The sequence below is a fragment of the Alligator sinensis genome, unplaced genomic scaffold (assembly GCF_000455745.1).
Source record: "Alligator sinensis unplaced genomic scaffold, ASM45574v1 scaffold76_1, whole genome shotgun sequence".
Classification (NCBI taxonomy): Eukaryota; Metazoa; Chordata; order Crocodylia; family Alligatoridae; genus Alligator; species Alligator sinensis.
In genome coordinates this window covers 4,680,110-4,696,344 of record NW_005841865.1, presented here as the reverse complement: position 1 = coordinate 4,696,344, position 16,235 = coordinate 4,680,110, and the positions used below count along the sequence as shown (strand labels likewise).

The window sequence follows — 16,235 nt, the reverse complement described above, 5'->3', positions numbered from 1 at the left end:
CAGCTGCGCCTCCGCCTCTGCGTCCTCAACGAGATCCTGGGCACGGAGCGCGACTACGTGGGCACCCTCCGCTTCCTGCAGTCGGTGAGTGCCGCGGGGGGCCGCCGGGGGTTTGTCCGTCCCCGCGAGTCTCTCCGCCTCCTGCCCCGCGCCTGGAAACTCCTGCTCCCCTGGCTCCCGGACGGGGCATCCTCTCGCCCCGGCACCTCCGCCGACGGGCTCCGTCTGGAGAGCTCGCTCCCTCTGCGCCTGGGAGCTAGACTTGGGATTCCGCAGCAGCCCCCGCGCCCCTGCCCTGCCCAAGGGCTCTCCTGGGCTCCAGTCGCAGCAGGGGAAATTGAGGGAAAACCTCGCTCCCGAGGTGGCTGGGGAAGCACTGGACCAGGCTACCTGGAGAGGATGTGGGATCTCCATCCTTGGAGGGTTTTAAAACCCGGCTAGACAAAGCCGGGGCTGGGAGGAGATAGTTGGGGCTGGTCCTGCTTTGAGCAGGGGGGTTGCGCTAGATGCCCCCTGAGGTCCTTTCCAGCCCTCATTTTCTATGATCCTCCTAATCCTTCACCTAAATAAGCAGAGCAGCCTGCGAGAAAAGTTACTAGAGAACAGATCTGTCCTCAACAAGAAAAAGAGAATAAAGGAACTGATCACCCACAGATGAAGATGCAAAGCAGGGGAAATCTTTGCAGAGATTGGTGAGGGATTGGGCAAGGCTGAAATTCTTTCTGGTGTTTTCCTAGCTCAGGATTAAACTCTAGCTTGTGCAAATGGCTGAGACCTAGGACAGTTTCTGAGCCATCCTTTCTGTTGGGTTTTTTTTTTCTTTTCTTTTTTTAAAATGAGTTTGTCATTAGGGTTTTTCAGAATTACCCAAGTCTAACAGAACAGAGAAAAGTATGCAGTTGCTTTATGAGCAAGTACCTACTTAAATCCTCCTTTTCTTTCTTAACTGGTGGAACACAGAAACAAGAGTCTGTAATTTTAGAAGGCTTCCAATTAAAGTGTCAGTTAACTTCGTTTGAAAACAAAAATCTATTTCTGGGTGACCAGCCTCTTTAAAAAGCTACACATTGCAAAAAAACCCACCCCGCCCTATGGGCAAAACAAAACAAAAAACTCCAAAGAAAAACTCCTCTGTCCTAAGTACTGAATTTGCAATTTTGCCTCTGCAGGATGAAATGCCAGTCACTGCCAGGATCAAGCCAGGCATATTCTAGCTTTGTCTTTTACAATTAAATGTATATCCATATCATTCATAGGATTTTCATTTTTTTACAAATAAATCTTGCTTTTCATATATTTATGTTGGTTAAGCTGACAGTTTTCAAGAGAGTGGTGTTGATTAATATGCCTTACGTAATGGTTGGGAATCCTGACACAATGCACCTAATTCAATTTCCGTGCAGTTAAATCTTTCAGTCACTTTGGTACTAGGTGTTGATTGGTTCCACTGTTACAGGGAGAGGTCTGGTTATTACTTTGTAATCTTACCCCACTGAAGAGTTCAGGTTTCAGTAATTATATTTGAATACAGGATTGGGGAATAGACAAGATGACCAAACATCCATCTTTAGGCCGGACACCACTTAATATGTACTTAACTTTAAGCAAGTGCTGAAGTGCTAATGTGCTGTCCTGAATAATGATCCCAGTTACTCTGAGCCAAATTGTGCCAGGACTTTCTTCATCCCTTACCAACTGAGTGGTGTAGGTGTTTTGAAAGGAAGGGAATGATTTAGTATGGCATTATGATGATACAACTAGGATTAATGGGGTAAAATTTAGAAAGGTAAAATTTAGGATGAATGTAGGAAGGAGTTTTATTAGCCTGTGGAATATCCTCACCAGGAAAGTTGTGGAAGTCCCATGATTTTGTCTTTAAACTAGACTGCCCAGAAGCACTAGGATGTGTACTGCAGATAGTGGTCCTGCAGTGGTTCTCAAGGGATGGCTGGTGATGTAATAGGTATTTTCCATCTTTATAGGGCAGGTTGATCAATGGACTTGAGTAGGCTTGCATTAGGTGTAGGGCAAGGATAGTGCTCTATGACAGTAATAAAAATAAGAGCTGGCACTGTGTTCTTAAAATGAAAAATCTGTCTGGATCTTGTGAATGCCTCGGTCAATGATACTTATTTATTTGGTTTTTTCTCGATGCTGTGATGCTATTGCCTAAAAACTGTTACTTGCCATCCATAGTCCTGATTCTTATACCTTGTGCAACAAGTTATTTACCTCCATGCAAAGTCAGTGTAAAATTCAAGCACTGTTGTGGAATATGTTCACCTTCACTTTATGGTGTGAATTTTACTGGCATTGACTGGATTTCTGGATGCAATAGACTCATTGGCCCAATCACAGGAAAACATATTTGCAGTATCTCACTGTGCAAGACCTCAGAAGCTGATTTTCCAGCTCGTGTGCAAATTTGTTCCCATTCGCAGATGAGATATACAATCCTGATGAGGAATGAAGATTTCCTTGGTTATAAAACTTAAATATCAGTTTAATAAAATACAAGAAGATTAAATGCTGCTGTCTTTACCCAGCACAATCCTCAGGGAGAGTTTTTTGCGTAAACAAGGATGGCATGATTTGGCATGAGCCAGGGGAGGGAGTGCATGCTTCTTACTAAGCAGCTGCCATTCAAGCCCTAGTATTCTCATTTCTCAATAAACATTTAAAAAAACAAATGACAAAATTCTATGGGTTTGTTCATAATATTGAAGCAACCTTCTACCAGTAACCTCCTTGTCTTCTCCAGTAACGTAAAGGAATCTCCTAAGTATTTGATGTTATGAGGATGCCAATAAATCAAAGTAACTAAGAGTGTTTTTATCTCTTTTAGAAAAGCTAATATGTCGTGGTCATGTAGCAGTTAAGGAAAGCTTTTTTTTTCTTCCTCCTTAGAGACCTCACTCGCCTAAGCTAGGTGGGGGTCCCTATACACACAGAGGCCCAGCTTTTATTTGCTCTGCATAAAAGATTCCATGGCTTTTATTTTGCTTCCATGGCTCAGTAAAGTGGACATCATGAAAGTTACAGAACAGAGCGTACTCTAGGTTCCTAACAAAAACTGTGACAATCACCATGAAAAACTGTTTTTTTTTCCTCCTGAGAAATAAGAAGTTACACAAATGGAAAAGGCATTTGATCAAAGCTGTCAAGTCCCAACTGTTTGCCTTTCTAAATAAAATACCATATTTTGTTTGGAAAGGAACTCCAACCGAGATAATCATATATTTATTTAGTGTTGGTGTACCGTATTACTATTAATACTTTAAGAGTATTCCCTCTGAATTTAATAAGGACAATTAACTTTCTTCCATTTATGCTGTTTAACTTTCTGCATTTCATTGTGTGTCGAACAATGAAAGGAATTGCTAGCTCATTTTATTCCTGTCTTGTTTTGTTTCTGGAATCGCATCATGCTACATTGTAGCACCATATTGTAGAAACATTCCACAAAAACAACAGCTTTTCATTGCATTTTTTCTAAAATTGTACACAAATTCTCCCATTCACCTTCATTTCAGTTAACATTGTGAATTTTTAAACAAAGTCTAGATTTTATATTAACTTGATGTATCAAGTTGATTTTTTGCATTCTATTGAGCATGGGAAATCTATGATTTCCTTGAATTTAAGGTCTGCCACACTGTAAGAAGGCAAAGTATGGGCAATTCATCACTAGAGCTATGATTTCACAGCTGTGGCTGTTGATTTCATCATGAGTGTGGACACACATGTTGTTCCACCTTTTATTTGCCAGCCAGTGCTATTCTTGCAAGTAGATATTATACAAAATCCTGCTGGAGAAATGCTGTGTAAGTGTAAAGACTTGAGATGAAGTCCCAGCCATGCAAATAGTAATGCATGGGAGTAACTTTACTCATACAATTATAGCTCCATTGAAGCCATTCCTGGTGTGAATATAACCAAAATTTTCCATTACACATCAGCAGCTCTTTAAGCAATCAGTGAGGAATTAGAGCGAGATGGTGGAAATATGCTGTTGCCATAGTTATAGGGATATTGATCAAGCAGGAAATAAGGTGGAAAACATGTCAAAGACTAGTGGAACTTTACTGAAAATTACTGATGAAATAAAGCTTTAGAGAGAAAGGAGGTAATTCTATTGTGGGTTTCTGGTGAGATCATAGACCATAAAAGGACTTTCAGTATCCCCAGAACCTCAAGATTCAGTGAATTCTTTGTTTCACTGCTGCTTACATTAACTCTCTTCATTATATCAGTTTGCAGAACTTTTTACATTTTACTGGGATTTTAAACAATTTCCCTAGCCTCTTTGCTTAGTGTGACAAAATGAGAAGCTGTGTTCAGCTTGAAATGAAATGAAGTGATAATCCCAATGCATGGGCTGTCTGGTGCATTCCAAAACCACCATCTCTTCTGGCATCATGGCAGCCTTGCTGGCATGCCCAGCGGATGCCTCTGGAAAGGCCAAGGACCAAGCAGGTCGCTAGGAATAGATTACTGAGGACTGAAACACACTGGCATAGTGCAGGGAGGCCTGCCTGGCTACCACTCATGCAGTATCTATTCTGAGATACAGTCTCTTGTCTTGTCCATCTGTGACCCTTCAGTAGTACTAACATTTATTTTAAAATTCAAAGAAGAGAAGCTCATGATTTGTCAGAGATGTGCATACTTATTTCAAAGTACCCCTAATCAAAACTGTAGTTTTTGTTATTGTAGTGATTAGGGGCTAGATTTCCAGTAAAGGAGATATGAAAGCTACCATATATTGTTTACTATGCATCTGATGCATTCATTTCTTGTGGCAACATGAGTAGATTAAATACTGGCATACACTAGTTAGACATAATTATATAGAGGTATATGTCCAACCCAATCCAATCTTTAATCATCTGATGTACACACAAATGACTTCATTTACTGGATATACCATTGCAGACGTGGATACTGTACTAGCTATGCATTTTGGGCAGACCCTTGACCTCACTGAACTTGTGGCAGCTGCATGTATAATTTAGTGCCATAACCATGCTATAAAATCATGTAATGGCAAACACATATGGCCAAATTGGGTTCTACTTGTATGATAGGTTACACCTTTCCAAAATCAAGTCACCAACTTACACCATTTTAATATCAAAATGACAGAATAAACTTGTCAGTGTGAGCAACCAGTGTGCATACTATGCAGGTATGAGAATTTTTTCGACATAAACTGTCCATATCAAACACAGGTATCATATAGGAGAAGTAATTACATGCTGCCTATTTTTAGGTCAGAGTAGCAGTTGGCAACTTTTCAGGCTTTGGGCCAGAATGACCCAGTTCAGGTCAGAGCCAGGATAAATGGGCTGAGCTGCCTGTTGCTACTGCTGCTTCTTCTCTCCATGGCAGCATGAAGGAAGCTGTGACAGCTATGGCTTCTCCTTGCAGCAGTTATTGAAACCCCCTACCCCCGAAAACCACCAGAGCCCCATGTCCATGGGTTTTGCAAGTGAGACCTAGCCCATGGGCCATAGGTTGCCAACTCATTAATTAGAGCATGATGCAATCCTTTTTTAATAGACCCTAGAAGTTTTCCTTCAGCTTACCATTTTTTAAACTATGATGTTAGGACACATGCCAGCCAATAAACTAGACCACATCCTATAGACTCAAAATATTTTTGTTCTGAACCCTACTGCGTTTTCTGTTGCTTGCTTTGTAGTTATAGTCAATCTGATCTCTGAATGCTGTACTCCACCCGGCTTGAAATATGATAGGTAGCAGTTATTAGGTTTTGGGTTTTTAAAAAATATTTCACAGTCTTGTTTGCATTCAAGATTGGATGTTCAGATAGCTATCTCAGAGGTGTGGCTGGTTTCCTTTCCTGCCCTAGTTCAGGCTCACTAACCACAGATAACCTTTGCCTCCTGGAAGAAGGCCTGTATGATTTGTGTACACTTGTCACAAGTTTTTGGTGAAAGGGACTGGTAGAAGGCAGTTCATGTTTCCTACTGCAGATAATCCCCAGAATATAGAAACTGAAACAAGCAGGCAATTAAAAAAAGAAAAAAATATATATCGGATATATCTGTGTCTCCTTTGGTAAATTCGAATGGCTAGAACTGCAGCTGGTTTAAGTCAGTGCAGCTCCACTGAAGCCAGTGGGGCAACATCAGTTTTCTGCAGTTGAGTAGTCAGTGGATAGTATTCCGTCAGAAATGCAAGGGTTATTAAAAGAAATAGATACAATAAAATATTTCTCTCTCTCTCCTACATGCTGAGTTACTCTATGAGACAAAAAAGAGGTGTTCTTCTAAAGCAGTGGTTTTCAACTTGTGGTCCATGGATCCCTGGGGGTCCACAGACTATGTCTAAAGCCGTGATTCCCAAACCGTGGGTCATGACCCCAAATGGGGTCGCAACATCAGTGGATAGGGTCGCAAGGCTGCAGCTGGGCTGGACCAGCTCCAGGCAGGAGCCACTTCTGCGGCCCAGTAGGAAAGACCCAGCACAGGAGGGAACGCCGCGCCTGCCATTACCGTGAAGGTGAGGCGTGGTGGTGGTGCAGAGCTGTGCCCGGGCAGGCTGGGTGTGCCTCAGCTTGGTGGCCATAGTAGTCTGGCACTCCCTCCTATGCCAGATCCTGCTTGTTGGGTTGCAGGGCCCCGGGGGGAAAGCAGCAAGGCAGGGAGCCCCGAGCCTGCAGCAGGCAGCCTGCACCCCTCCCCTTCCCACCATGGGCTCTGCTCCCACTGTGCTGCTTGCCGGGGGAGGATGGGGTGGTGGGAGGGAAGCTGGGCTCTGTACCACGGCAGCTGCCGCTTCCCACTGGCAGCAGCTGGGGTTCTGGGGCTGGGGCGCCTGGGGGGTGGGGGACTGCGGGTTGAGAGTGAGGGGCACTGGCAAGGAATGAGGGGGCTGTGGGCCAATGTGTTTCAGGGGGCTGTGCATCGGGAATGAGTGGCACCAGCAGGGCCAGGGGTTTGTGGGTCAAGAGTGAGGGGCACCTGGGGTGGCGTGCGCTGCAGGTTGGGAGTGAGGAAATGGGGTCATAAATGGGGTCATGCTGAGGAAATGTTTGGAAAGCATTGGTCTAAGGGGGTTGTGAAATATGACTATGATGAGTCAATATGAATACCCAATCAGGACTTGTAGTAGAGATGATATCTTTTATTAGACCAAGATTTTTGCAAAAAAGAAATCCTTTAATTTCTTCTTTAATTTTTTTTGCAAAAGTCTTGTTGGTCTAATATATCATCTGTACTATTAGTCCTGATTGCCTTTACCTCTAGACCAATATGTCTACAACCTATGAACACCCAACACCTACAATTCAAAAGGGTTTGCACCTCCGTTTGAAGTTTTTTAGGAATTTGCAAATGAAAAAAGTTGAAAACCTTTGGAAGTTTAATTCTAAAATAGTGGTGGAAGAACGCAGAACAGATTGCCTACTTCCCGTGGTAACTTCATGCTTGTTTCTGATGTTTCTGATGCCTCCTATGGAACTCACCTTTTGTAGCTCAGAGCGCCGCAGGGTTGACTCTTGATGTTGATGACAGTGACCTCCACATGAATGGTGACCTAGAGGAAGCCCTACAGGTTTCTGATGTTTTCTAGCTGGCAATCTCTTGCCCTCCCCTCACAGTGTAAATCAGAAGCCAACAGGGACCTGTCTAAGGGGCTAGAGCTAAGATTTGAGAATCAGGATTACAAAGTTATATGCTTAACTCTGTGAATGATTTGTTTTGAGACTTTAGCAAGGGTTTCTTCATTTGAAAAATGAGGTGTGAAAAATAACTATCCCTTAGGGTGTTGTGAGGTTTTTAATTAAGGTGCAAAGAAGTACTGCAGGTTTCTTGCTTGAAGAGAACTGCATAGTTACCATGCGTTATTGCTGTCGTTGAATAAAGTCTTCATAATTGCATAGCCGTAATAGTACAGGATAGTCTCAGAAAATAAAATAGTGCACAGTTTGGCCAGATAACATATCCCACATGTCTCACAAAAGTCTGGTCAGAAATTGATCTCAGGCTGCTTACCGTGGGGCTGGAAACCCCACATTAAGTCCTGTAAGGAACCACAAAGTCAGAAAAAAAGGTTTAAACCGTGGCTTTTTTTTTTGCGTGTGGCTTAGAGGACTATTTTGTAGAATGTAGCTTGGAAAGCTCTTATGTTTTTTTATAAAGAACAAAATTTTTCTCAGGTCTGGTTTGGAGCATTCAGAAATCCACTTGTACTCAAGGTGAAAGAAGCACCCGTGAAGATAATCTGGGTGACCAACCACAGCAGGCCCGACAGTTGGGATGACTTTTTACAAGGGGATGTGCACACTTGTTTTAAGGCACTGCCTACTCCTGTACGAACACAATTTAGAAGATGAGAAGTGGAATCCCTAGGATAGCTCAACTCCAGTTAGCTCATTGCCTGTTCATTTAAAAACAGCCTTGAACTAATCGTATTGGTCCTCATGCCTACTTTCACCAGCCACTACCAGAAAGAAGGGGTGTAACCTGTCTTTTCTCTTATTCTCTTTGGTTAATTCCAGCCCAGCACTTTACTGGCCACTCCTTTTAATTTACTGTCTTTTGTACTTGTCACTTCCCCCAGGTCAAGGCATCTAACCTGAAATATAGTTCTGCTGCCTGCCGTGAAGACCAGAATTTAGTGGCAGTAATACCACCAGTCTGCCCATTTGCCATTTGGCTCTTCCCTCCGCCACTTCAAGGGTGCCAGTTGTCTGACCATGTGTCATTATCTATAAAGAGGGCAGGGGGCTGGTGGCTGCTCAGTGATTTTCCCCAGCCACTCTGGTGCCTCTGTAGCTAATCTCCCTTGCAGAAACAGACCAGCAGCTGGGTGCGTGCAGAGGAGGGGCAGAGACCCTGGGCTCTGACTTTACGGACTCACAGAAAGAAAAACAAAACAACTATCACTAAAAGTGAGGGTGTCTCTGGCTCCCACCTATGGAAGATTAATAGAGAGAACATTCCCCTGTATGACTTGAAGGCAGGGGACACCCAACTCCAAGCTGTGTATGAAGAGGAACTAGTTGTTATCCACTGAGAATATTTTATAGCGAGAGATCCATTTGTTTCTCATCACTTCTAAATTATTATTGCTGCATGGTGTGAGCACAAATGGCTGTATTTCATGGGTAGGTTAAATGATTCCGTAATTCATCCCATGCCTTAAAAGAAAGACACTGGATTCGTTCCAATAATTTTAAGCCAGTTTGTGTTTTGTGCCAGTGCTAACCTTTAGACATAGGAACGGATGATTTTCAGGAGTGTTCTAGCACGTAGATACCTAGGGTGAGATTCCCTGCTGTGTCTGCGATACGGCATGAAACACACAGCCCAGTAGGAAGGACCTATGGGGACTTTTATTAAGTCACCTTGGTTTCCTCCTTATCCTGAGCCATTTCAGAAGCCTGAGACCTGTGTTGTAAATTGGAGAGCCTTGGTGTCCAGTCTGAATTGCAGTAGCTTCCTGGGGCTGCCTTCTAAGCTGCCTCCCTGCCAGCAACCTCTGCAGTACTGTGGTTCTTCCAGCCAAAACCTAGGGTGGCCCTCTGCACCAGATTTTGCAAGCATGTCCTGAGATGGCATGGCTGTCCTTTGTAGCACTTGAAGAAATCTTTCACTTTTAGGGCCTATTTATGTCATTCCAATTCTCTGTGTGCTATCAAGGGGCCAAAGCGGGCAGGGAGTCCTCATTTTGAAATAATGGCCTTGGTACTCACAATTGTATGTGACTGGGAAATCACACCTGTAAAAACTGGGTCTCCTTTTCAGAATCTGGCCGTAGCTCTGCACTTGCCTTTATTACATGTGGTTCACATTACTGTATTCAGAATCAAATGTGTCCAATCCTGAGGCAGTATCTGAAGCTTTGAACAGAGTGCTCCCAAGTGCCTGCATTGAGCCATTATGTCTGAGTGACAGGAGAAGCCCATGAGAGTAGCAGCTAGAAATTAATCATTTCTGTTGCTTGCCTGTTATTTCTGTTCAGACAGTTGCAAGAAAAAAGAAGGGGAAAATAAAACCCTGGATTGTTTGTTCCATGCTCCTTCCAGGCCTAGAATTCCTGGTCTCTTGGGTTTTATTGCTTCATCCCGTGAGCCAGATATTTTGTTTGAGCATGGTCTTTCCTTGGCAGCAGTCTTTTGGAAAGACCTGATTTGACTCTGAGTTCTTGTCTGCCCAAGCCCTTTGCTATGGCATTTCACTTCTAAGATCCTTTTAGCTCCCTGTTTGAGAGCCCTTTAGAGATTAAGTACCCATTGATTTAGCTATTTTGGGGATATTTTTGATTTGCTAGTAGCAGTTCCCTTGACGGGAAAAATCTGTCTTGTCAGTGAGATCTCTGTAATCTTCATAAACTGTTTTGTCTTTTCCTGCCTCTGACTAGATGATAAGGTTCCTCTGCAGTCGCTTTTCAGCTGTGGAAAAGCCAGAACCTTTTATTTTGTACTTTGGATGACAGGAAGGAATGTGCAGTTCATTAGTGCTGCAGCTTATTCCCATCCTTTTTGTATTGTGGTGGGACACTTAATCCATATTTACATAGCGGTATTTCTGCTACAAGCCCTAAATTGAAGGACGATCCCTTTATATTAATATACAATCAACAAGGAGGTTGCCCTCCATGCTGCATGAAGGCCAGTTGAATTAAAAAGCTAAAAGGTGAGGAACAGAGGCATCTCAATTTTTTGGCTTTTGCTTTCTTCCCCTGAGGGTAGGGTAGCTAACCATTCACCTAGCTAATTACCGCTCTCAAGTAATTTATAGCTGTTTTCTGTATTTCACATCACATGGTCTAGCCCTTGGGGAGGCTACCATCCTTGTGTTCACAGAGGATGGAATGAGAGTATGATTCCCACCTTGGGTTCCCTTATTAACTTGTGACTAATTTGGAAAGACTGCAATTTAGTTTCTGAAGCACACTTTGGGGCAAGTGTAGTGTTCTCAGCCCCTCCCTGAGAACATTGAAGTGTCGGTTCTTAGTCACAAAGCAATGCAAGGGAATTCTCTGTGTGTAGGCGCTGCCTCTTCAGCACTCCTGTTGTTGGCTGGACCATAAGTTGAGGCCTGGTTTTCGGTCTGCATCTATCTTTGCGGTAAAGACCTGAGCAGAATCCTGACCTTACATCTAGTTGCAGATCAAAGGCCTAATTGCTCCGTAAGTGGTGTCTCTTGCCTGTGTGAGCAAGTCATGATGCAGTGGACAACACGTATGGTGGCAGAACTGAATTGGGAGAGAACCCCAGGGTGGTTACATTGTCTAAAACGCTGCATTGTTCATCGTTTCCTCCTCCTACCTCTAGGTAAAAGCTCGTTGAGGCCATTGGAATGGTAGATCCCAAGGCCAGAGGAAAAGAACAGTCCTATGGGGGCTGTTCCACTGGGGGATGCAGAACCCCACTCATTAGAAGGATACCCTCCCATTTAAACAGCTGATAGCAGGCCAGGAGATAGATGTCAGGCCTGGAGATAGTGAATGTCTGCAGGTGAATAGCAGCTTTGACGGGTCACTGGAAGCTTGATGGCAGAAGATAGGTAGGGCCTGATGATTCTGGGCTTCATGTAGCCTGTGGATAAAATCCTAACCATGCTTCCATTTAACACAATTGGAGTTCACAGATTTATCTTGAATTGATTGATAGCCTGATCCCCCAAAAAACAGCAGAGGGTTTATGATTTTGAAAGAGGGAAAGGTTTCTGCCCCTCAGTTATTTTAGAACAAGGCTGGGTTTCCCAAAGTAATGGAGAGGGCACACAGGGTTGATCCGTACAGCCATTTAGTTCATCTAAGGTCTTTTACTGATTACTGGACCTTATCAACTTCCTCCAGAATGTCATTATTATGGGACCGCATCAGTGAGACAAAGGAGTCTAATTCATCTCTGCTGCGACTCCATTGATTTCACTGGCCTGTGAGGTCAGCTTTCAGCCAGTCTTATGCTAGTCTCTGGTTTTGCACTCTTAGTTTAGCAATCGCAGGTCCCAATTTTGTGCAGACAGGTTGGGCTGTTTTTTTCTGTAACCATTTAGTTTGCCTGTGTAAAATAACTGCATGCCCCTTTTGGCAGGCACTATCATTCATATAAAATCAGAGGCTAGTTGGTGTTCAGCGGGCCCATAAAATTTGCATTCATTGAATAGAGGTGCAAATACTCTTGACATCCAGACAATTGGACCATTGTCCTGTAGGCTGTCTGTTGTATAGCTTTTAGTTCTAACATTTAGAACCAAGTTTTCCTAGGCTCTCTAAAGCCCACGTCAGGGGTTCAGCTGTCTGATTTGTGTGTGCAGTTGAGTTCGTGTCAGTATTTTGCTCACAGCATCCAGGGTGTTGGAGGAAATGTCTGATATGGCCGGGCTACAAAGATTTGGTAATACCGGCCGACCTGCTTCCTGATGTTATATTCTACACGTGTCTGTCATGAGTGCTGTTACTGATCGTTCTGCCAGTATATTGTAGCCGTGCCCTGGAGGGACCATTTCTGCAGTCTTTTACAGTCTTAATGTCCGTGGAGCCTTACTGCTGAGGCTGCTAGTTAAATGGCCACCAAGTGATAATGTTTTTTTGGGATGTGGGCTCTTATACATTTTGAAGCAGTCTGGGACTTGCAAAACTCTTTTTGCATAGGGGCCCATTTTTGGACACTGTGGAACAGGGCTGGATTTGATATAGAGGGGAGAGACACTAAATCTCCTAAGATATCAAATTGTCCTCAATAAACCAGTCTAAGGCTTCCTTTGTGGCAGATGCTTCCTCAGCCTGATGAAAGGTATTTGTACCTGAAAGCTTGCAAAGAAGAATTTTTCCAATTATTTGAGTTGGTCTAATGAAAAATATCAGATTTACCCAAAGAATCTTGCCTGCCTATGTCCTTAGACCTATACCACTGATAATGTGAGGCTTTCTCTGATAGTAGAAGTCAGCTAAGTAGTAGGGAGAGCACAGAGACTTGAGAATGGAGTGATAATAAGGGGTCTGTATTTTACTGTGTTCTTATCTTAGGCTAGGTCCTTTGGTTTTAGCCACAGAGCCCCTGGTCCCTGGGGGATTTGCTGCCTAATCTGACAATTATGTTGAATTCATCACCTCACAGGAGCCATTTGCTCCTAAGATTGTCGTGGGTGGTGGAGGAAGCCCCCCTCCTTTCCTTTGAAGGTGCAGTAACAGAAGGTTATAAAACTTTTGACCTAGTACAATTCTGGGCTCACTGAAACCTGACTCTTAAATAGAGTCCTGGTCACTGTGGACACAATGAACAAGCCCTGTGTAGATACTAATCAATGGGCCCTTACCATTTAATCTCTAGGTCACAGAGGAGAAGGATTATGATCCATGAAGGCAGAAAGAGAATTGTTTCTCTGATCTTGTGTTATATATTAGTGGTTAATACTCTCTATCACTGGGTGAGAGACTTGAGTTCCATTCCCCACCCTAGGGTGCCTTGCTCACATGTGACTAGCAGAACTGGGATTGCTGTGTCAAACAATTTCCATCACTAGTCCTGGCCTCTTCCTGTGTAGGGGCTAGCAGGGCTGGGATTATTTCCATAGCTGAGTTGTCACATGGAAAGGCTGGCTCCGGACGAGGAAGGTTTAAGTAGGTTTTGCCAGCCTTCCCTAGCCAATTTCTGTCCCTCCCCAATTTTTCCTTTGAATCTCATACCTCTGCTCTCTCTCCCCTTGTTCTTCATCTGAACCTCATGCCTCTTCTCTATGTGTCTTGATGAGAGTAGATGGAAGGGAATACGGGTAATATGGTTAGGACTAGATCAGAACTGAGGAAGAGGCAGCCAGAGAGTACAGACAGACTCCAGCATCACACAGGGTTGGCTAATTCTAAGTGCCATTACGAGTGTGAACCAGGATAGCCCAGGCAGTACGTGGGGGTCCTTTAGACTGAATTCTGCCCGGCTATTTCTGTGTTACTCCCCTTTTCATCAAGGAAGATCAAGGGCTATGAATAGGCATTCACGCGTTGTCTCTATGACTTCTTGCTGCATGCTGGAATGGGGTACATCTGATGAAGTGGACTTGAGTTTATGAAAGCCTGTGCATGCTGTTTCTCTGTATTATTTAGTTAGTTTATAAGATGCAAATTTACCCTGTTCTCTGTCACCTCACCAGCCTTCTGTGCTCAGAAATAGGGAGGGTCAGATTAGGTATAACTGTGGGTGTTGACAAGGCAAAAAACAAAAAGGGAAGGACAGGTAGGGAAAAGGAAGATGCAGCGCTGAATTTGCTGTAAGCATTCTGTTGATGGGGGTTTGATTCCTTACAGAAGAAAAGAGCAGAGGCTTGGAGAGCACTTGGCCCTTCTGCTGGCTCTGGACAGGCTCTGCACGTGCAAATATTCCTGTTGCATGTGCGTGGCTCCAGGGGTGGATTAATGAATCGGCCCCGGGCCCAGGGGCCCCTGCTAGTCAGGGGCACCCTGCTGGGGTGCTAGGGGCAACACGGCCCAGGCAGGCATCCCGGCTGTGGGCATCTGGGGTGAGCAATGTGTACCTCCTCCCCTCTAGCTGGGCCAGGGCCAGGGGCGGGCACAGGGCTCCCTGCAGGCGGCAGTGGCTTCCCGGGGCCATCTGCTGCCAGGAGGCCCTGCTCCCACTCCCACTCCCTGCTGTCTGTGAGCGACTTGCTGGGACAGGATGGGGCAGCCCCATCCCACCCCACCCAAGCTGGAAGAGGGGCAGACGGGCAGCTGGGGGCGGCACTCATGCCCCACTCTCCCCCCCCTGCAAGCTGGCTGCGGCCCATCCCACACTGCTAGGGGACTGCAGCCCCAGCTATGCAACACCCGCTGGGCAGAGAGGCCAGGGGCACCTTCAGCTCAGCAGCGCTCACACTGCTTGGCTCACCCTGGACACGCTGAGGAGGCCAGGCGGGTCTAGCCACAGCCTCCTGGCAGGCGCAGAGGGAACCTGCGCTTACCTGTGGGGGGGGGCCTCCTATTTTCTGTTTGCCCAGGACCCCAATAAATCTTAATCCGCCACTGGTGGTTCTCATTCTGTGCCAGCATGTTTTGATTAAACGAAAGTGAGAAAGCAAGCAACAAGTGGGGGTTGGTCACTGCAAACTGTGCTGATACCACATTACACGAGACAAAACCCAATTCATATTTTAGTGTCCTCTGCATCTGGTTTTGAAAAGCAACTGGCTTTGTTAGCTCCAAACTCTGGGCTGGCCCATGACTTCTGTTAAGTCCTTGCGTGAGCTCTGAAAGCTCACCTTCATGCATTTCTCACTGAAGCAGGATTTGCTTAAGGGACCATCTTTGAGAGAGAGAGAGGGAGAACATGAACAACTGATGATAAGATGCAGTTTAGGAGAAGTAGCCAGAGAGAGGATTCATTGTGGATGAATAATAGGAGCAGGAAGGGAAGAGAAGAGATCCATAAGATTGGCTGGACTGAGTCCATGGAGGGTATAGAAGGATTTAAAAAATGTGTTACTATTCTCTAAAACTTTGGATGTGAGTGACTGCAGTTTTTGTAATGCTAGAAGTTGCACATGGTTCTTTTATATTATTTTATTTTAGCCAAACACACTAAAAATCCCTGTGTATTTACTCAGTGAAGAAAATATTCCCTGAAGAAAGAAAAATTTTGCTGTTCTTTTTAAGATTGTCCCTCTTTAAATAATTAATGTAATCCATTGTGTCTTGTTTTTGACCTGATGAGCAGTTCAGGCTGAGAAAGCTTTGCCTTGTGGGGAAAGTTATTTGGAATGAAGGTTCTCAGCAAATTTCAGAGGTCACGTTGAGAGCAAGAAAAAAAAAGGGAACAATATATAGGCCACAATTCTCCCCTGAATTCTGCAGGGCAGGGGCTTAACTCCAATATGCTGCACTCCCAGTGGTTTTAATCCTTCATGGTGCTGGAATCATTGGCTTCAAGGCACCCTTGCAGCAGCTGCCCAGCCACTTGTAAGATTAGGATGTGTGTTGAATATAAGAAGCATGATCTGCAAGACACATCCAGAGCATTTTGCCCTGACATCTTTTACCTTCCTTATTTGAAAACAGCTTAATAAGCATTTTGACATAAAACAAGACCAGAAGGAACAGCCATTGGACTGACTTTGCCTGTTACATTGTAGAAGTATGTGTCACGGGCTCTTTTTGCACAACAGAGGCGGCTGCATCTTTCCCAACCAATTGCCTAAGAGCGGCCGCAGTATTTGGAAAGTAAGTATGAATCAAAATGTTATTGCACATAACCAGAGGAACTG

General features: G+C 44.4%; 1 protein-coding gene across 1 annotated transcript in view; it reads left to right on the top strand.

The window, feature by feature from the left end:
• The window catches only part of PREX1 (phosphatidylinositol-3,4,5-trisphosphate dependent Rac exchange factor 1), a 228,263-nt gene that overhangs the window by 695 nt on the left and 211,333 nt on the right, over positions 1-16,235 (top strand). Inside the window, 1 exon segment of the mRNA XM_025192001.1 lies at positions 4-84. Within this exon segment, the coding sequence (XP_025047786.1) occupies positions 4-84 (81 nt within the window).